General features: G+C 35.8%; 1 protein-coding gene across 1 annotated transcript in view; it reads right to left on the bottom strand.

Moving 5' to 3' along the window:
* The window catches only part of SCN9A (sodium voltage-gated channel alpha subunit 9), a 150,089-nt gene that overhangs the window by 46,484 nt on the left and 81,359 nt on the right, over window positions 1–22,246 (bottom strand). Inside the window, exons 10-17 of the mRNA XM_068544959.1 lie at window positions 20,867–21,073; window positions 18,937–19,224; window positions 17,018–17,389; window positions 14,132–14,261; window positions 12,689–12,927; window positions 10,448–10,621; window positions 9,342–9,698; window positions 6,114–6,590 (exon numbers count right to left, since the gene is read on the bottom strand). Of these exons, the coding sequence (XP_068401060.1) occupies window positions 6,114–6,590; window positions 9,342–9,698; window positions 10,448–10,621; window positions 12,689–12,927; window positions 14,132–14,261; window positions 17,018–17,389; window positions 18,937–19,224; window positions 20,867–21,073 (2,244 nt within the window). The remainder of the gene's footprint in view (window positions 1–6,113; window positions 6,591–9,341; window positions 9,699–10,447; window positions 10,622–12,688; window positions 12,928–14,131; window positions 14,262–17,017; window positions 17,390–18,936; window positions 19,225–20,866; window positions 21,074–22,246) is intronic.

Below are 22,246 nucleotides of genomic sequence, written 5' to 3'. Positions count from 1 at the left end.
CATCAAGTGTGCTTCGGATGGCTGCAATAGCCTTTCATCCTCTCCCCTTTATTACGCCCCCAACCAAACTTTCTTTAAAAGTAGAGGTTTGCTAACAACAAAGTATAACAAAACAAGACAGAGTTTCCTCTTTCTGTTAAATAAAAAGAAACCTATTTCAATCTCTCGCCCATGGTAAGTCAAGCCATTTACTATCTGGCTCCAATTTACCTCTGCCACTTACTACTTCCCAGCAGGCCATCCTCATGTGTATTTAATGGGCTTTTGTGCATCTGGGTGCTTCCACACGTGCTAGGCCCATTACACCTACCAGAAGGGTGTCTCTGTCTCTCTCTGTCTCTGTCTCCCTCCCTTCCTCCCCCTCTCTTCCCGCTCCCTCTCTTTCATTCTCTCTCTTTCCTGATGAATTCTCTTACCATAAAATCCTCTTCAAGTGCCATCTCCACTGTGAAGTATTCCAGTTTATTTTCAAGATTATTAACCATATCTTTATCCTGCTTCAATATTTTTTCTAAAAATCTGTTTTAATTCTTTTTTATATGTTTAATTATAATTTCTGATTTCCATACGTGTTTCTCCTCAAAGGCAGGGACCTTGCTTTACTCTTTATCACGTAAGACAGTGCCAGAGAGCAAGAAGACCCTGAGCCTACAGCTACTGAGGAAATGAATACACCGATGACATCTTTCTAGTGTCCAGCAGGCATAAGGCAAAAAGCAGGTGCTTAGGAAATGTGAGTTGAAACAATGAATAGCCACAGTTTACTGAACATGTACTCATGTATTCCTTCACAATTTTTTTCTCTCACAATGATCAAAGTGAATGGACTTTACTTCCTTTAAGAACAAAAATTTTGCATAACAGTGTTTGCAGTGTTTTAAATGACACTCTGTTGAAGGTGAGAAGTTTGATTATGTAAAATTTGAAGGTTTCATTGATTTCCTTTCTTCAAGGACCTCAGCTAGCTCCATCACAACTTGGAGACAATGTTTCAAAACACTAAAGAACTACTGAGTAAAGCTGAGTAAAGTTTCTGTATTTGACTGGAGGAGGAATGAATAGGGGATCTTTCTGTGCTGAAAATTTTACACAGGATGTTTTCCTTTCTGCTGAGTACACAACAGGAGCAAATTCACTTAAGCCAGGCTTGATAATAGATACATTTGTCAAAAGAGCAGTAAAGAAGATTTGGGGTATTAGATTCACAGCCAGCAGCTTCTCTGAAAGCTGTCAGAGTTTAACCACTACAAAATCACAGGAGGCTGTTACGTTTTAAAATATGTGGAGAAGTAAACTGGATAAATTTAACGTTTTTCCCCCAAATTTACATATACTTTCAAATCAACATCACAATTCTGTAAAATGGCTCTTTTTTTATCTTTAAAGAAAGAAATAAGTTATCTGTAATAACTGAAAACAAAGGGTCTCTTTAACTCTCCAAGAAAGAGCTCTCCATTTTAAAAAATTTATTAGTTTAGTTTTTTAGAACTTTCAATTTTGAGATTTGGCATGATTTTAAAAAGAGAAAAAAACTACACTTCTTAAGAATTTAGTTAAGCCAGACACCAATCACATTGAATTACTGCAGCTGGGTGAAAAAAAAATTTTTTTTTTTTTTTTCTCTAAGCAGCTGTTAGCACAGTGCCTGGAGCATAGAAGATCTCAATAAATATTTATTGAATGAATGGGTGCATTTCATGCTTCATTTGAGGCTCATAATAATGAAGCACTTCATTGTTAATGGTGAAAATCTGCAGTGTGTTAATGTTTGCCTAGGGCTTAGAGGGCTGCCTCAGGTGGAGGCTGATTCTGAGAGGGGCTATCAGTTTAGAGTGTATTCTGAGAGGCAGTGACAGGAGTCTCACTCTCATGGGTCCCCTTGAGATGACAGTATGTCTTTCTCGATTCTGAGACAGACTCTATCTTCAGAGAAATGCTGATGTTCTATTGCTAATTATTGCCTCAAAACTCTTTAAGATAATTTACTCAACACCTTATTTGAACTCATCTCTTTGGTCATTTGCTGGTAAGCTGTTTGATTACAAAATATTTTGACTTCAATCTGGAGTGTATATCTGTCTATCAGAACACGGAAACCTGCCTATCTGAGAGCCGACACTAGAAGAGGACAGAAAGTCTCCATAAACTACAATGGGAAAAAAAGGATGCTAGGACATGAAAGAGAGGGTGGATTTGTTTTTTTGGATGGGGAAAGGGAAAGAGGGAAAGGTGTCAAAGGTCAAAGATATTCTTTCCCCCTGTTCAAAATGCAGATTCTTAAACAGGTAAAAGTGGAAAATACCCCAGCCCCTGAATAAAGAAAATGATTTCTCAGAAACCTGGATCAAAATAAACCAGGAATGGGACTTCCCTGGTGGTCCAGTGGTTAAGACTCCGCGCTTCCACTGCAAGGGGCACAGGTTCAATCCCCTGGTCAGGGAAGTTCCGCATGCCGTGCAGCGTGGCCAAAAAAAAAAAAAAAAAAGGAAAAAAAATAAACCAGGGATGAATTTAGGTTCACTTCCTATGCAAACTCAATCCAGCACAGTGGCCCCTGGGAACCCTGCTGGTAAGGATTCTGAGGTTGCATCCAGACTTAGGCAGAGAGAGTTTGGAGGATATGGACCAGAACAGGCGTTTGTAACAAGCTCCTATGTTTGTCTTTACACACTAAAATTTAACCTGTAGCAAATAGCTACTTACAGTGTGTACATGACTAGCAATCATACCCATGATAATTGTTAATTGGGCACTTATTTTCCAACAGGCACTTGTTTATCTAAATCATTCAATCTTTATTACAATTCTATGTTGCATACAAGTAAACTAGAAAAAAAGAGGTTTTTTAAAATTGCTCAAGATCATGGAGTTATTAGCAAATATTAAATACAGGATCTAAGGCAAGTATTCTATCTCCAGAGGATGCATTCTTCATCATACTCCAAGGTAGTGCTTAAGACTTAAATAACTTACAAATATTCAATTGGGCATTATTTTCCATTGGATAATCATGATTTGCCTCTTTGGGCAAGGTTCATCAAGAACATGGAATCATTATTTTCAAAGATATCTGAGGCATGAAAAATAAGAAAGTTACATAGGAGTTAAAAAATTGGGAACTCAAGTAAGAGCTGAAGATTAGGGGAATTAGAGCAGGGAGGTTAGCCTGGAAGGGCGCTAGAAAACACTTTAGGTGAATAAGGAAATCTGCATTTTTTTAGTGGTCCAAATTGAAAAATAAAACCAACAAGTCATAACTAGGAACATTTAAATCTCAAGCTACTGGAGAGAAAGGCTCTAGACACAGGGTGTCACAGTTGGCAACAGCTTAATATTATCTAACAAATTTCCTGTAGAGCTTGAAATTTCATTACTTCCCAAGTCCAGTATATAGTCAAGTAGGTTTGAATGTACTCAAGATGACACATTTTGAGATATGCCATGGAAAATGTCTTATGAAGAAGGACAAACTTTCAAAATCCATAATTTAAAATCTGAACTTTTAGAGGCTAATAATGATGATGAATTCAGTAACAAACACAATACCTAACACTTTTTTAGGGCTTACCAACTCAAATACTGTGCTAAATGATTTAAAGAGACTAGCTTATGTATTCCTTATTACAACCTATGAGGTAGCCTCAAGCTCCTGAATATTATACCATGTAAACCACAGATATGAAATAGAAAAAGTGTATTTTTTCTCATGTAGTTATGACTATAATGTCATAAAAAAACCCAATGGTAATTAAGAATATTAAAATGTTACCATCAAACGGTCTTTGGATAACACAGTTTAAGGGCACTAAATTTCACGCTTTTTAGGAAGGATTTATGGGCTAGGTGGCAGAGTAACTTTATGGATGGTTAAAATAGTCTATTTCCGTAACCAAATGGTTTGTAGACTAAATCATTAATTATAAAAGACTGCTGGATACTATGACATCACAAACTTCCTCTGGATACCACAGGGTATGTAAATTCTTCAGAAGCATGGCTCAGTATCCCAGGGGAGACAAACTGGGTATCAACCCCAATAGGAATGTGGGTTTTATCCCTGAAATAGACAAATACAGGAGAAGGAAGGTAGACTTATGAATAACAAGACTGGGATTTTTGTCTTGGCTCTGCCTTGAACCAGCTTTATAACTATAGATAAAGTCGCTTCCTCTTAATGGCTTTCTCAGTTAGGAAATGAGGTGCTAAATGGGGCAGGTCTATTATAGTCCCTTTACAATGTTATAATTCAATAGACTAAGAATATGATTTTTGCCAATGACTAAGGAGATCCATGTAGGGATAGCCACAGGCTTTGAGCAAATAAAAAACGACCAGGTAAGAAATGATTCCTCCCAAATATTAAGATGAAAGCAATATTTGGTAAACTCAACCAAGCTACCAAAGTGCTTTAACACCCAGAATCTCAAGCTTATTCAGAAAGTCTGCCAGGCAGTTAGGGTTTTACAACTCTAATCTTTGTAGGCAGAAAAATGGGTAATTGAATTAGTTTTCCTTTTCACATGAGACTAGACACAGATTACTGTTCCTGAGCGGGGTATGTGAAAGCTAATTTTCCACCTTCAAGCCAAAACAACCACATCTTTTGAATTTTGGATTACTTCTTCCATGTAAAGATTTTTAAAATAAAATATTTTATTCCTTACTTTGTGATCTTGGAAATAATTTTTTTGGCTACTTAAAATATATATATTCATAATTTATTTAATCATCTATTCATTCAATAAGTAAGTACTGAGCATTTACTCTGCACCTAGTACTGGTCGTATGGTGTGCATGCACACAAACACACACACATACACACACACAGAGCTGTGTATCTTTGTTCCAAAATCCACTATAAATTCATGGAGGATAGGTCTTAATATAAGGTTAAGAAGATAGAAGATGTTTGGGAAATACCTGTCAAACACTTTCAAATATGACCTAAAGAAAGGAAAAATATTTTAAAGTGATATCTTAAAACTTTAAAGAGATGCCATAAAAAATGCTTTGTGATAAAACTCACTTATGATTATTATATTCCATATTAATAAAAATACAGCTCAATAATGCTTTGAATATATGCAACCAAGTGTGGGGAAGGAGGATACAAAAAAAGTTTTAATAAAAGTTTCCCGTTTTCAATAAGTTTACAGTACCATTTGATGCATACAATAATTTCTCAAAAAAATTAAGATACAAGGCTAAATAATAAGTCTAGGAGAAGGCATAAAATTGTGTGGGGTTCAAAATGAGATCATATCTGTCTGAAGAGAAACTAGGAATGATGCAACAGCTACGACTTTTGAGTTCTGAGTACTGTTCTAAGCATACCACGTGTGTTAATTCATTTAACCCTCACCTAACCCTATGCTGTAAGGCCTAATAATTTTACACACGAGGAAGCTGAGGGCTATGTCTTGAAGTACATGTTTAGGATTTTGACTGAAGAAGGAAACCCCAAGCAAAATCATGCAGGTTGTGAGTGTATGTGGCCCAGAAGAAAAATGGCTTGGTTCAGGCGCAGGAGCCCTAGCAAGCCCAGGAGAGACAGCTGGTCAGCTGGCTGGGGCCATGGTGTGAAGGCTTTATGTATGGTCCACAATTCACATCTACGTTGGGGATCAAGGATACTTCAAAGGAGAAGTGTGATTAGGACTGAACCTAAGTAAAATTAATCAAACAAGTGAATTAGAGTAGATGGAAAATGGAGGCAGAGACACCAGTGGGGAATACACGTGGAATGGTTTCGGCAAGAAGTAGACAGGGCAAAGGCAAAGGTAATGAACAGGAGCTGTGGATTCAACAGACACTGTGAAAGGAGATGGTATATGACTTTAGGATTGATAACAAACAGGGAATAAAGGAAGGGAAGACTTAAAGATACCTGGTGCTTTCAAATTTCGCTAAATGGATTATATCAGTTATGAAGAACCAGTAAGTAAAACCTTACCATATGAACCTTCAGGAAGCTACAGTATAAATTCACATACACACAAACTACTCAGTAGTATGCAATATTAGAATAAACTTAGGACAGCAAAAATCTGAAATTTTAACTCATTTCGTACTAGTTAATAACATGAAACAAAATGCGTATAAAACAATCTTACCCCTTTGCTGTATTCACTATCTGAATCACTGCTAAGTTCCTCAGTATTCATAAATTCCAAATCAGATTCCCCAGGTGCAATTGGCACTGTCACTGTGAGGCTGGGATTATGAATAAATGATTGACAATCACTTTCTTCCACCAAGTATTTGTCCATGCTGTTTCCAAAACCACTGGTTTTATCTTTTTCTTTGTGAAAATTGTGATCCTTGCTCATTTCAGCAAGTGTGTGGTTAGAGATGTAGTTTTCCTTCTTAAAATTTAGATCTTCTTTTCGGCTTATCTCTCTGGAAATCTCTGGCTTTGTGGAAAATGCTTTTAGAATAAATTCACGTAAGGTTTGTTTCACATAATTTATTCCCTTCTTAATTCTAGCCACTGCAGTCTGGAGGTTGTTTGCATCAGTGTCTTCTTCAATTGCTGTAAGATTGTCTGAACTAAATGAGCTCAATAATAAAGCAAGAAATAGGTTGAGGACCTATGTCAGGGTGGGGATAGGGTGTGGAGAAAAAGGGAGACAGGAAATAAAAACGAAAATAAGTGCAGTTTTCTGAAATACAGGCCAAAATCCAAACCAGCAATGAAGAGCCCTGAACTTCTTCACCCATAGATAAGAACATATGATAGGTGTAGAGGAGAAGCTAGAGTCCTCATCAGTATCTCCATGTCTGAGCTTCTGTGAACTCTGGGGAGCAGAGGTCAGCCATACCCTTAAAGGGCTAGCATGAGGAGCAAAGAGAATGCTCCCTCACCACTACCATGATGTCATTCCTAAGTTCCTTTCTACAGCAGGAATCCCTTGTCCAAATTCCCTTTTATGGGTCTAAATAGCTCTTCTAACATTACCTTTGATATTTGTTACCTGTGAGAAACAAGTAGAACAAGAAAATTGTGACTAGTGTCTACTGTGCTGAAGGTAACTTAAGCCAAGATCTGTGTTCACTTTTCCCAGGAGATAAATGTCACTTATTACAACAAATGGAACATATAACACTTGCAGAGCTCCTGTAATAAAATATTCTGTCCGAGAATTTTGCCAACTTGCAACTTAATGAGGCTTTTTTTTTTGGTTGCGCTGTGTGGCATGCGGGATCTTAGTTCCCTGGCCAGGGATCAAACCCGCGCCCCCTGTAGTGAAAGCATGGAGTCCTAACCACTGGACTGCCAGGAAAGTCCCTTAATGAAGCTTTTAAAGCAAAGAAAAAGACCTGCCCATTGAACCCAATTCAAATGAGACAATGGCATTATGATTGGGTGGCTTCACTGCCAATCATTTTGGCCCTGGACAACTCCAGGTCAAGACAACTCCTACTTGAAGCAAAGTTCTGTTTGTGTGCAAACTATTTCTGTTTTTCCTCCTGGAGGTAAGGGTCCAGGTGAACTGAACATTGTGGAAAGAAAAAAAAAAAAAAGAATTCTTACAGAGGGCTAAAAATATGTAAATCATATTTTAAAAGTGTTTTACGTAAAAAACAAAAAGATAATTGAAATAACCTTTCATTTAAGTCTCTTCATGGCCAAAAACATCTACCTCATATTTAAACAATCAAAATTAGACCAAACTGAGGAAAAGGGACTCACCCCTGATTTTGGTCACACCTAAAACAATTTCTCAGAAATGTAAGTAGAAAAGCACAAGTTAAAAATGTCTGTGTTAATATGTCTAGTTTAAGAGAAGAATCCGAGAGGGAGGGGAAAGAGAAAAACATAGAAAACAATTTGATGAATCATTAAGGAATTCTGAATTGGTTATTTTCATTTTGGTTTTTATTGTCAATGAAAAATATATTTCACTATGAAATGTATGTTTGTTTATGTATATGTTTTAATAGGAATGTTGATGGGAAGCCAAGGGCTCATTTTACCCTTTAGTCTCCCTAATCAATGCAAATGTTAATAGATTTCTTTTTTTCCTTCAAATTTGTAATTAGATTTCATTTTTCCAGCTTTATTGAGAGATAATTGCCATACAACACTGTGTAAGTTTAAAGTGTACAACATGTTGATTTGATATCCTTATATATTAGGGAACACCTCCATCACGTCTCATAATTACCATTATTTTTTTGTGGTGAGAACATTTAAGTCTACTCTGTTAGCAACTTTCAAGTTGGCATGTGGGCTGCAAGGACAAAAAAAATGAGCAACTTATTTTTAAGCCAGTGGGAAGTGAAGGTACTAACCATATGGCTGTTATCACAGACAACCTCCTGGGATACCTGATGAAGAGTCTGATGCTAGGTTGACCAACTAAACCAAACCAACATGGTGGCTTTGAAAACTGAATTGAGTCATTGAAGAGCATCTTATCCCAATTATCTCCTGCCTCTAAGCTTGAAAATTCCTACCAACAGGTACGTATAAGAAAGAAGGAAACAAACAGTGAAGGCGTACAAGCTAGGAAAACACTAATGGAGAAGCAGATCAGTTGTAAAAGAGATGCTATAGAGCAGTGGTGGGCAAACTTTTTCTGTAAAAGGGCCAGATAATAAATTATTTAGGTTTTGTAGGACAAAGAATCTCTATGGAGACTACTCAGACCTGTTTGTGTAGAGTAAAACAGCCGAAGACAATATGTAAATGAATGAGCATGTCCGTGTTTCAATAAATTTTGCTTATGGAAACTCAAATTTGAATTTCATATAATTTCCATGTGCCAAAAAATATTTTTCTTTATATTTTTTTAACAACTTAAAAATGTAAAAAACATTTCAGTTTTGCAGGGCCATGCAAAAACAAGCAGTGTGCGGGATTTGGCCCATGGGCCATATTGTTTGCTGATAACTTGTTATAGGTGCTAGTCTTATATGTGACTTTAACAGAGCAGGACTAGTCCTTCCATTTGCCTTGTTCCATTATAACTTCATTTTTGTTATTGTTAATTTAATCATATTCTATTTACTAGTGTAGCTTCACATTTGAATCAACACTTAAGAGACATGAAAACCACAGATGTAACTCATATGACATCACTATCAAAATGAAAGAATAGAAAACTTTCCATTAAAATAAATATTGTGAAAAATATAAATATAGCTTATCTGGCACAGAAATGTAGACAATATTTCATTTTCTTTTCTGTTCTTCACTGAATTTAAATAGTCAATATTCCATTATAATTAATAGTTTTAGATCTAATTAATCCTATAATTATAAAAGTAACTGATCATATCATCATGTAACAATTTTCTATGGAGAATTTTAAATGCATGAACATCAGATTACATACCACCAGGTTTCCAATGACCATGACCATCATGTAAACAATAAGGCACATGGCTTGACCGGCGACCTCCATGCAGTCCCACATGGTCTCTATCCACTCTCCACACAACACTCGGAACACAATCAGGAAGGAGTGGAAGAAGTCATTCATGTGCCAGCGTGGGAGTATGCAGTCTTCATTGATCTTACAGACACATTCTTTGTAGCTCTTACCAAAGAGCTGCATGCCGACCACGGCAAAAATGAAGACGATGATGGCCAACACCAAGGTGAGGTTACCCAGAGCCCCCACTGAGTTACCAATGATCTTGATCAGCATGTTCAGTGTTGGCCAAGATTTTGCCAACTTGAAAACTCGGAGCTAAAAGTAAACACAAAGCTTAATATTAATTTTTATGAAAAAGTTCTCAATGTTTCCAATCTTGAATTTTGTTCCAAAATTTAGTTCTAAAATATTGTCATTATTACCTAGCTAAAATCGATTATTTCTACTTTTCATTTTCATCTACTCTCAATATTCCTGTTATTTTGTTATACTTGCCACCATATAATTACCACACAAATTTTGAAGGAACTGTAATTTTAGTTCAGGATTGTTATAGAACCTCTATCAGATATTATATCCTTTAAATTGAAAATTTATCCTTAATTCTATTTTCTGATACTTTCATAATTTTTTTCATGCTGACATAGGGAGAAAGCCTAACATGTTAGAGGAAAAAAGCATTAGAAAGTGTTTACTTTTTAATATTTTTGATATCAGAGAACAATTTTGAGGGTATAATCTTTAATTATCAAATCCACAAAGTAATGAACATATTATAATGGTTGAAATTCTATAAACCATAAGCATATTGCGATATAAATCATCGCGCTACCATTATCCTAGCATACAACTGAATATGTCTTCAAGATCCTAAAATTAAGATATCTGTGTGATTTTGAGCTCTAAGTGCATTTGTTACTGAATGGGCTTTATTTTACTAGATACTGAGACCTAATCTTGTCTTTTGATTCAAACCTCCAAAAGTTTTAAATAATAATAATGCAAAACCAAAGAAACACCCCCTTTATATATAGAATATAATGGTAAGGTTGGTCTATATTTACCAGTCTGAATGATCGTAGAACTGACAATCCTTCCACATCTGCTAGAAAAAGCTCCACTAAGCTTAAAGTCACAATAAGACTGTCAAAAATATTCCATCCTACTTGGAAGTACTCATATGGATCCATGGCAATTAGTTTTAAAACCATTTCAGCTGCAAAGATGCCAGTAAAGACCTACATGAAAAATATAATATTTTTCTAGTATTATTAGAAGGTATGGAATCAAGCTAATGATAATAATGACATGTTTAGCATTTACTGTGTTTCAGACAATGTGCTAGATACTTTATAAACATATTATTTCATTCAATCCTACAAACTAAGTATCACTAGTCCTATAGCTCTAATACAAGCATCGAAGGGTTATGAAGCTCTAACTCAGGTGTATCAGCTCTCATCACCTTTAGACAGCATCATAGAAAAGCATACTAAAATTTCAGATAAATTAAACCTTTGAAAACTAACACAGGCAATCTTTGCAAAACAAGTTTTGTGGGTCAACCAGTTATCCTAGAAGATAATATAAAGGAAACAGACTGATACAAAAATTTTGAACCAGTCTTTTTTTCTGGTCTGACTACTCTTAGGGTAATAAGGAACAAGTTGACTCACTCTTTAAAGATTTATCAGTAGAAAAGGAAAAAGTATTTAATTGATACAGTAGCAGCTAAAGTAAGACATCCAAAGCTTTGACACAAAAGTGCATCACAAAACATCATTAATTCATGACATGGCATCAAAGGACTCATTTAAAAAGGCAACAGTGAAAGACTTATGAATCATTCGGGTACAATTTGATTCAAAAAAACTGAGCAAAGAAGGTTCAAAGGGAAATAGTTAGCTCTATAACTGTGCGAGTCATTTTTAAAATAATGCAGCATCAAGAAGACTAGCAGGGAGCACCCAGACTTGGGATTGTAGTTATAGACAAGAAACATGGTGAGTCTTTTTTGGATTCACAGTGATGCAGTCAAGTCAGTGAGAAGGTACTGATTTTCATCATCTGGACCTCTACCAACAATTAGAAACTAGATTAAATAGTCCTGCCTTTTTCCAGTGAGGAATAGAAAGAAAGAAGAATGCTAACTTAGAGCACATGAGTTTTAAACATCCTGACTGGGAATATTCATAAGAAATTTTGGAGAGATGATCAACTCAGAAACACTCTTTGACTTCAAAGATCAATTGGTTTGGGACCACGGCAAAAGTAAAATTATCTTATACAGACATTTGCAAAGACATCCAGAGTTTTTCATGATTTATGAAGAGTCATAAGTTGGGACCCTTTGGTTGTGAAATAGTACTTCTGCCTGATTCATGCAGATTGTTGGAAACTAGCACTTTCTATTTGCCATAAGGCATTAATTAACTTGAGAGTGATCAACACTGCACATTAAAGAGCATCAACTTTCCTACTAGAATCCTTCTAGTCTGCCCTTATGTCTTCTGTGTCCAGTTTAATCATTCTGGTTTCCAAATATTCTTGTTCTTAAGGCTTGTTTCTGCTGATTCATTGAAAGCATGATGGTGATGATGATGATGATGGTGATGATGATGATGATGGTGATGACAATAGGTTTGATTTGTTGAGTACTTACTATATGCCAGGCTGATAAGTAGAAAGTGTTTATTCCTCTCAATAATATGATATATAAAATATTATTATCATTATATTAAAGAATTATTATTACTATTTTATAAAGTATTATAATTACATAAATGAGAAAATTAAAGATTACAGATATTAAAACATTTTCCCAAGGTCATAAAACCAGTAAGAGGCAAAACCAGGATTCAAACTCAGGACTTTGGACCTCCAAAGGTCTAGATTCTTTACCTATTATGTCAAAACAAAGTATCCATAGCTTTTCTGAAAACATGTAGGGTATGTACTCATAAGGAAGCTGCAGTGTAATTATAAAATGGGTAAGGAAGTATCAAATTTTCAAAGTGGTGCTGCTAAGAGACATGCCAGCAGAAAAACAGAACACACTATCATCTCCCAAGATGTGACTCGTTATGGAAATAGTATTGTTATTTATAGGCCTCAATATTACTGCAAAATTATTTAAAAATAGTAACTATCACCAGAAACTTGACTCTGTACAATGATTCATACTGTGAGTTCTGGAGATGCCTAATTACCTAGCTAAACATCCATCTGACTTCAAAAAAAGAAACGACAGTCATGACAAACAAAGAGAGCAGCTCTGGGAACATAACCCACATTAAGAGACTTACCAAATTTCCCACAGTGAGCACGTTCTTGAATTCATCAGTCATTGGGTGATGTTCCATAGCCATGAAGAGTGTGTTTAAAACTATGCAAATGGTAATAGCAAGATCTACAAAAGGATCCATTACAATAAAATAGATAAGTTTTTTGAATTTTATCCAATATGGAGAGCAATTCCAGATCAAGAATGTGTGTGCAAATCTGTACCACCAAGGTGGACATTTTTGCCTGGACTCCTCGAGTTCTGGGAGAAAAAACAACAGAGAACACCAAGTCAATCATCTGCATATTGTATACTTTTTATTCCTCACCAGATACAAATCAGCAGTATACTTTAACACTGAAACACGTCTTCTGTTTAGACTTTGCAAATTTAACAGTACTGTTTCTATGAAAGCATAGCATGTTCCATAAAAATCTTATATCACACATTCATTTACTAGATCAACCATAAGGAGAAGGCAGTGAAATTAATGAATGAGAGCAGATATGGATATCTCTGAGAGAAACATATACTTAACATATGACAGTAAACAAGAGAATTGATGTTTTCTTAATGGAGATATGTATATTTTTAAGATAAATGTATGTATACCAGTATACATACTTTCCCCTGTGTCCTTAACCCATTACAACAATAACACACTTCTACTCTATCCAGGAAAAGCTCTTGCTAGTTCACAGGTGAAAACAATCCCAGAACCAAGAGACTGAAAATAATTTATAGAGTGACTCATGCAATAGGCACTAAACACCATTAGCCCATTTAGTTCTCATCATAAATTTAGGAGGTAGGTGAAAACTTTGTCTGGGCCCATCATGGGTATGTGGGGGGACGAGGTGGTAGCCCGTGGACAAGGTAAGACCTGGGGCACATTGTGGGGAGAGAAGGTGGGAGCCAACACATTTTTTAAATTGCCACCCTTTGACCGACCACTACTATTCCCATCATATTCTCTGAACTGCTTTCTCTAATTCCTTTGGATCACCATCTTAACAGATGTCATGTCACATATTTACCATTTCACAATTTTATAGAAGGTGCTCAGAGGTGCAGCAATTTATAAACACCTGGAAGTTTGTATTATTTTCTCACATTTTAGAAAGATGATCAATTCCAAGAGACTAGGTAAAGTTTCGAAGAATACATAGTGAGAGAACCACACAGGCCTGGGTTAACCTCCCTTTCTTCATTTAGTACCATAAAGTTATCTATCTTTGAAAGGCATATCGCCCAAAGCCTGTCTTTAATCACAAATAACTTTATCCACTTTTTAAGCACATAAAGACAATTCCTTTAGCGTCCATTGGTTAGCCTTACCATTGTTTATAACCATTTTATATTCTTTGAATTCCTTCTAAGAACTTGCTATATCTATTTAAGGCTGACTAGGACTTACCTGAATTTTGTTAAAAATCTGTATGGTAAAGAGAATATTATTCCGTACCTTCTACAGTGTTTGTTAATATGCTTGCCCTACTCATTGCCCTTTGTCTGAGATTGGGATCATTCAACATATCCTCAGAAAGGAGGTAAGAACTGGAACGTCTTTTCTTGTGTATTTGATTGTTTGTACCCTGAAAAAAAAAGATGATTAATTACAGTTTTAAGAATGGAATTCTAATAAATTGTAGGTAGAAAATAAAATCTTGCTCACATAGTTGTAGTGAGTAATTAAAAGTAGAGTCTAGATTGTTGATTTGAATCATGGCTCTGCTACTTACAGGCTGTGTATCATAGGAGAGTTACTTAACCTCTCTGTCTCCATTTCATCACTGGTAAAATGGGGATAATCATAGCACTTGCCTTATAATCTTTCTATGAGTATTAAATGAATTAATACTTAGGAAATAAAAGATAAAATGAGCTGCTTTCATTGTTAAATTCACTATCATTATCTATCTTTCAGAGTTTCCAATTTATTCAGATAGTTTTACTATGTAAGAATCCTATGTGTAAACAGCTAAACAATTGTCAAGTGGCATGTGCGTAAAGGGGTAGAACCTAGATTTCTAGGTTAAATTAAATTTTTGTAATTATTCTTTGTTAGGGTACAGCAATAACAGAGGCAACTGTAATGATTGTTTCTCACTGCCAAGGAAGATCTCATGAGCTGCTCTGAGGCTATGAGGAAAAATGACTCAGTTGGAAAAGGACAATTAAGACTGATGGAAACTGTAGAAAAATGGAGAATATAAGCTCCATCTAAAAGAGGTGACCACTCTCCAGCTCTAAAGGATTGCTGCTATGCAGCAGGAATATGAGCTCAGTCTTACCAGGTATACCCATTTTTATGTGAAGATGTCTTATTTCTAAATCTTAGCAACTAATTCAAAGTTAAAACACTATGCCAGTTCAGGGCAGGCCAACAATACACACACACACACGCTCACACACATATATATACATATAAACAACTATACAAGTCTACATTTATCATCTATCTATCTAGTTGTGTGTGGTATGTATGTACGTGTGTATACACACAAACACACACACCATTCTACATATATATAGATATACAGATCTAGAGTTGTAAAGTTGTACAGTTTATATTTGTGTATATATTAAAACATTGACAAACAGGCAAAAATATGTGTGTGTGTGTATGTATGCATATATGTGTATGTGCAAAGACACACACACGTATCTGCAGGTGGCTTTATATAGAAATCTTTCTATAACCATGTTTTCCCTGATATACTCTCTAATTTACTGACTTTCCAGAAGCAGAGATTTCTTTTTCCCCAAGTCAAACAATCAGCTGTGTTGATTAAATAATTTGTTCTCCATGTAGACATGTCTCAGGTGTCAAGTTTATATTATTTCTCATGCAATTTTTTCATCTAAACTGTACATTATTCCACACTATTATGTTTTGCATTTCTATTGAATCTTAAAGTTTCCACTAATTACTCAAGTTTTGTAGTTTTAGTTTCAGGATTTAGAGTGCTACTGATTTTTCTGTGGGTAAAAATAAAGTATTAAATAAAACATTCCATTTAAAAATAGGAAATAATCTCCAAATCTGATACACATTATATAATCTTTTACAGGTAATACACATTGTTGAAAAGCAAAACACAACAAAGATCTGATTCTATGGAAATTTAACATGCTCGTTTGATAAGGAAAAATACCTTGACAGAGGGCTGAAGCTGTATCGTGCAAGCACAGAGGTCACAGGTGACCTAAAAGCACATGCATTCTTTCAAACCAAACGAAAATATGTGTGTGGCCATGGCTTTGATGGAACTTTATTCTCACTTGAAATACTACATTGTCTGCAACTATGAATTTATGAATCGGTAGCCCAAGTTCAAAGTCAAAGCCTTGCTGATACTGAGTAATGCAGTGTAACATAGTCAGTGGCCTTAAGAGGTAACCTAGATACTCCATAAACCGGAAAGACTTTCAAGCCTAATCACACCCTTTTCTCAAACCACTCAATGACTCCTAAACTCTTGAAATTGTTGTTTTGGAAAGGTGTTTTGTTTTTGTCTTTATATATATATGTTTGCATTTCTGTATGTGTTTTGGATATTATGTTTTTATTCATAGATTCCAGATAAAAGAGTTTTGTTGTTTTTTAATGAAAACAGTAAGTTTCATTTATGTATGGGAAAAAGCACAGTTATTCTAAATTATTTCCAAGAAGCCTACCACACATCGGAGAGAAAGTATGGTGGTTAAAAGCACAAGCTTTGAAATAGAGGGTCTCTGTTTGAACTTTAGGACTACCACTTATTAGCTGAGTGACCTTGCACAACGTGCTTTATTTCCCTGTGCCTCAGTTTCCCTATTTGTAAAACAGGGATTAATAATATACCACCTCATAGGGCTGTTGTAAATACTAATGTGTCTGCTATTATTATTACTATTAGTAATTATTAACAACTCAAATAAGATCCTTGCAATAAGGTATATATTAAGTAGTGACTTGAAAAAAATAGCAGTAGGTGACAAATAATCCAAATTTCCTTAGAGACATGGGACCTATTATCAACTAATAAGATCAGCATTATCAATGCATTTTGTGCTGATATATAGATCTTCTATAAATTCTTTTCTAAGGGGATGATTCATAATCAAGTATAGTATCAGTAGATAAGTATCTTTTTTCAAAAATGGGGTTTTAAATATCTTGGAATTAGATACCTACAACAATAGTATTAGGAGTACGTTAATCAGTTAAAGGTGTGTTTCTAACATAAAAAGTATTGCAAGATGCAGAGGCATTCACAGGACCAGAGAGAAGGCCCCTCCAGCAGAGAGATTGATGGATGCAAGAGTAAGGGCCAAGCCATGCCTGAGCTATTTAAAACGTACTTACACTGTCCTCAGAAGTTGCCTTATCTATTATCACCTCTGGCAGAAGCTGTCCATTGGGGAACATGAGGGCTGAGGGTCCATCTACCAAGGAGACCACACCATTGCAGTCCACGGTGCTGTGCATCTTCCTGTTCACCGGCAGCACGGGGGGGGACCTACTGGCTTGGCTGATATTACTGCTGCGCCGCTCCCGAGGTCTGTGGGGCACGAACAGTGAGCCCCTTCTGCTCTCGTTGTCCCCGAAGATGCTATGCTCATCGTCAGCAAATTCAGTCTCAGATCCAATATCTTTTCCTCGACCTTTGAAACTAAAAAGACTTGTTCTGCTGCTTCGCCTTGCAGAAAACAAGGAGCCATGAATGCTGAGTGGTGACTGCAGAAAAAATAAGAGAGGACACGTATCTGCTGAAGCACCCAAAAACAGAAGTTCATTTCCCATAACTTCCACTGAGACCACTGGCCTGAGGGCAGGAGGCTCTGTACAGGTTTAAATGAAACATATTTAAAAACAAAGAAATTCAGCAAAAAGACAAATTCTTCCAAATAAGGAATGAAAAGACTGGAAAAGTTCATCCTTTCAGGACCAGGTACATTATTTGTTGCTGTACCGCTCTCTATAGTTCTGGCCTAGAGTGATCTCTCCATTCATTCTGTACCATTCACGCTGCTATAAAGAACATATCACTTAAAGAAAGAATTTGGTATTGATGCCCATTTTTGAGCTTTTCATATATCAACCCATACATTCCATAAGCATTGAAACTTTCTTGAGGCCCAAGACCATGCTGTATGTATCTTTGCGTTCCACTGCTTGCAACTCTACCCTGCCTGTTGAGGGCTTGGTTAAGGTGTGTTAAGAAAGACCTTTTGGGACTTCCCTGGTGGTCCCGTGGTTAAGAATCCTCCTTTCAATGCAGGGGACATGGGTTCGATCCCTGGTCAGGGAACTAGATCCCACATGCATGCCGCAACTAAGAGTTTGCATGCCACAACTACAGAGCTGGCGAGCCACAACTAAGACCCAGCACAACCAAATAAATAAATAAATATATTTTTTAAAAAGACCTTTTAATACTAGTGGGTTTACAAAGTCATAAAATATTAGAACTTGGAAAAGAAGCTGCCCAGTACAAAAGAGGGGAAAAAAGTCCCATTTATATGACTCATGTCCAAGATAAAACATGTGTATAAACCAAACTGCATATTCTTCGGAAGTATCTAATTGAATAAACATTAGTGCTTGCTATGTACAGGACAAGGTGGTAGGCATAGTGAATAATGGAAAATGGGTATGACAAGGTCGTTACCTTAAAACTAGCTTGGACTGCTCTTGTCATATTTCTTTTTATTGATATCACATGTATTCAAGTTCTGTCTCCCCAACCAGATTATGAAATCTTTGAAGGCAGGGACTTTTATTTTTGTATATATCTGGAGGGGTTTTACAGACTTAAGTAGTAGAAGATAGAATTTTTAAATGATGACGTAGATAAAAAGGATAGGAATTCTGAGTGGGTAACTGAAGGGCAGATTGGGAAGAGTGGCGAGGACAGAGGAATCTTTGTGGATGGGTGGCACCTGAGCTAATGGGTAAAGAATGGGTGGTCCTATGCCAGGAGGAAAACAAGGAAGAAAATCATCCCACTTAGAGGAAACCATGTGTACCAAGTAATAAAGGAATGAAAATATTGGGCATGTAGGTGAGAGTAAACAATCATGGGGGACTGAGGGTACATGAAGGTTGAGAAAGGTAGGACTGAGGTGAAGCCAGTCCATGGCGTTGACAAGATGTGGGTCTTGTTCTGTAGTCAGTGGCTACAACAACAACTCACTCCTCTCCTGAGGTCCCTTCCCTCAGATAGAACACTTTGCTCTATGATGCCACCTCTGGTGATATGCATGTGATGGTGTCAGTGGTACCTGGTTAGGGGTAGACAATCTCTTTTCACGTGCTCGCCTATGACCTTCAACACCAAGGTGGAAACTTTTTCTCCTGATGCTCTCCTCGGATTCCGATTTGGACAATTTCTCACCATCTCCCTTTTCTTCCCCAATGGAGAGTTTCTTTTGACTCTTTTTCTTTCTTCTGTTTCTTCTTTCTTTAGCACTTTTAGAGCTCAGTTTGGATGTTTCGGAAGAACTCTCGGAGAGGCCCATTATCCGGCTTCTCTCAATGCTTGTATATTCAGCTGCTGCCATTGCTATTGCCTGTTGCACCAAGAGGTCACACACACAGTGAGTCATTTCCAAAGTCTGGGAAACCCTATTATGGGGCATCTGGTTACTACAAATTCAATTACACTGTTCATGTAATCACGTCCCTTGTAAGGAGAGTAATGTCGTTTTCTTTGCACTCTGAATAGAGAGCTTACAAAATATATGTTTATTGCTTTTCCTGCATTGTAATAAAGCCATACTGTGCCTTGGAATTAAACTATTACATACTATTACTATATAGTAAAGCAATTTAAGTAGTATATGTGGAATTTTAAATTGTATATGTAAAAGTTTTAATTTTAGGTAATTCTGGGTCATAAAACACATAAACCATGTGATAATTCATTTGTATATCTTGTTCGGGTAATTAACTCAATATTATCAATAAATTCAGGTACCGCTATACTTTAATGAAGAATGAATTATTTGCAAATAAAATAAATTATTACAGAATAATATCTCAAGAAAATGAAAGAGCCTTTTAGGGGTTCTCTAGGAAATTCCTGGGATAGCCTAGTGCTACCCCTTTTATAAAAATTAAATTTTTATTATTAAAATAAAACGATCCTTGTAAAAATTTGGAAAATAAAGATATTGTGAATAAAAAACAAAAATCAGTCAGAAACCTACATCCCAGCAATAATTGGTGTTAACATTTCTTCCACTCTTTATATATATAATTTTTAAATTGTTTGTATCCTATATTCTATTTTGTATTCTACAACTTAATATATTGTTATATTAACACCTTTTCCTGTCATAATATTATTAAAACACATCATTTTATGGCCGAATAATACTCCACGACACAAACATATCATAGTCTTCTTAACCATTTTCTAATTTTTGGAAATATAAATGCTTTCTTATTTTTAATATTATTAAAATACTGTCCTGAACATCTTTCTGCTTCAAAGTTTCTCCGCATCACAGATTATTACCCTCCCCCAAATAGGTTAGGTTGCTTGAAGAGATTTGCTAGGTCAAACACGTGTGGAATATTTGAAATTTTGGTTCTCTTAGTACAAGCCTCCTCAAACTTTTCCACTGAAGTACCCCTTTGGAGGAAGGAGTAAGGAGAAATCCTCAAGAATTTGTGACTTAACCTAAAGTGGCCACAATCATAAGTATGATTTTCTTAACATCTCATACGTTATCTTAAAATCCTTGCAACACTAACCAAAACTGATGAACATTTTGCTTTCTACCTCACAGAGTATCTAACTTTAACATCAAATAATTTTCCCTAAACATTTGTGTACAATGGGGAAATACAACATATACATTTGTGTACAATGGGGAAATACAACATATATATTTTGGGACTTTGCATAATGCCATACACACAGAGGAATTGTGAGTAACAGGTTTAGGAGGAAGAGATTAGAACATTCTCCGTGCTGGAGTGAGCTGATTATGTGGGAAGGTGGAATGGGGCAGATGTCAGTTCTAACTCAATCCAGAATTGCTTCCTTTGACCACACCAGAATGAAAATTCAGTTTTCATTTATAAAAATGAAAGGAAACCAGGAAGGAAAATCTCCCCGGGGAAGGCTGAGCATAGGCCACAGGGCTTCTGCTGTTTCCTCTGCTTTTCTACTTCTAGGAAGAAGTTTAAATCAAATAACAATACCTCAGCTTCCTCTTGCTCTTTTTTAAGTCGATCTAACATCTGTTGAAATTCTAACTCTTTCTGCCTAGCTTCTTCGATGTTTGCCTGGTTCTGTTCTTCATAGGCCATGGCAACCACAGCCAGGATCAAGTTTATTAGATAAAATGATCCCAGGAAAATCACCACAACAAAGAAGATCATGTAGGTTTTCCCAGCAGCACGCAGTGTCTAGGGAAAAATGGAAATTATTATTTTAATAACACAAAGGGTTTTTCTGTTAAATCATTTCAACTTGAATGGCATATTAGGTATGTAAATCATACAGTTCTGTATACTCTCATGTTATCAAAAATATAAAGGAATAAAATTGTATCTTCATCGAAAACAATCAGTATGAAAATACACACTTTTTCAGTACAAAAGATATAGCAATTAATTAAGCTTGTACCAAAATTAAGTATGATTCTTGACTATTAGTAAGCATAATAATAACCCTGGATTTTTTCTCCCCTAATCTGAAAATTACTCAAAAACTAGCTGCTTTACTCATTTTCAAATTATAGGACTAGATAATTTCCATAGTATCATTTACTGATAAAATTGTATCTTTAAGAAATATTAATGATTATGTTAACACAAGGTAGATAGCCTTATTATATGAACTTATGCATTCATCTTTTATGTATTTTTAATTAACATTTATTAAAAATTTTTAAATGTAATACATGGTAAAAAATTCAAATGGTACAAACAGATATTAAATGAAAAATAAGTCTCTTTATTCTATCTCTGATGCCTGGTAACTCAATTGCCTTTTCTATCAGTTACTGTTGTTACTGATTTCTTCTTTTGGATAAATTCTTTGTAGTGGAATTCTTAGGTCAACAGGTATATTCATTTTAATTTTCATAGAAATTGCCATGATATCTTCTCCAGTGGTTCCCAGAAATGTGTGAGAAAGTCTACCTCCCCACATCTAGTCAGACAGTATCCCTCTTTTGATCAACTTTTTGATTTTGGTGATCCGTCAGGTGAAAAGTTATATGTCACTCCAGTTTTAATTTGCAGTAAAGGTGAGTATCTTTTTGCATACTTAAAAAGTCATTTGTATTTCTTTTTTTTCCCGTGAAGTAAGATTTTTATATAATTTCTACATTCATTTATAATATTCTCAGAAATTAGACATAAAACAGGCCAAAAGAAGAATCCGTAGCAATTTGAGAAGTGAGTCATTATTTTTTATAATATAGAATAATCATTTTTGGTCTCCTTCCTCTTGGGGTTGGGTACTGATAACATACAGGTGAAAAGATAGAGCCACAATCCCAAGAGGATCACATGTAAGTTAGAGAGGAGATGGTCACATGAATGAAGAATTCCAGTACAAGAGATGGATGCTAT

The sequence above is a fragment of the Eschrichtius robustus genome, chromosome 5 (genome assembly GCF_028021215.1).
Source record: "Eschrichtius robustus isolate mEscRob2 chromosome 5, mEscRob2.pri, whole genome shotgun sequence".
Taxonomy (NCBI): domain Eukaryota; kingdom Metazoa; phylum Chordata; class Mammalia; order Artiodactyla; family Eschrichtiidae; genus Eschrichtius; species Eschrichtius robustus.
Note: the sequence above shows the minus strand (reverse complement) of the source record. Positions and strands in the feature narration are given on the sequence as shown.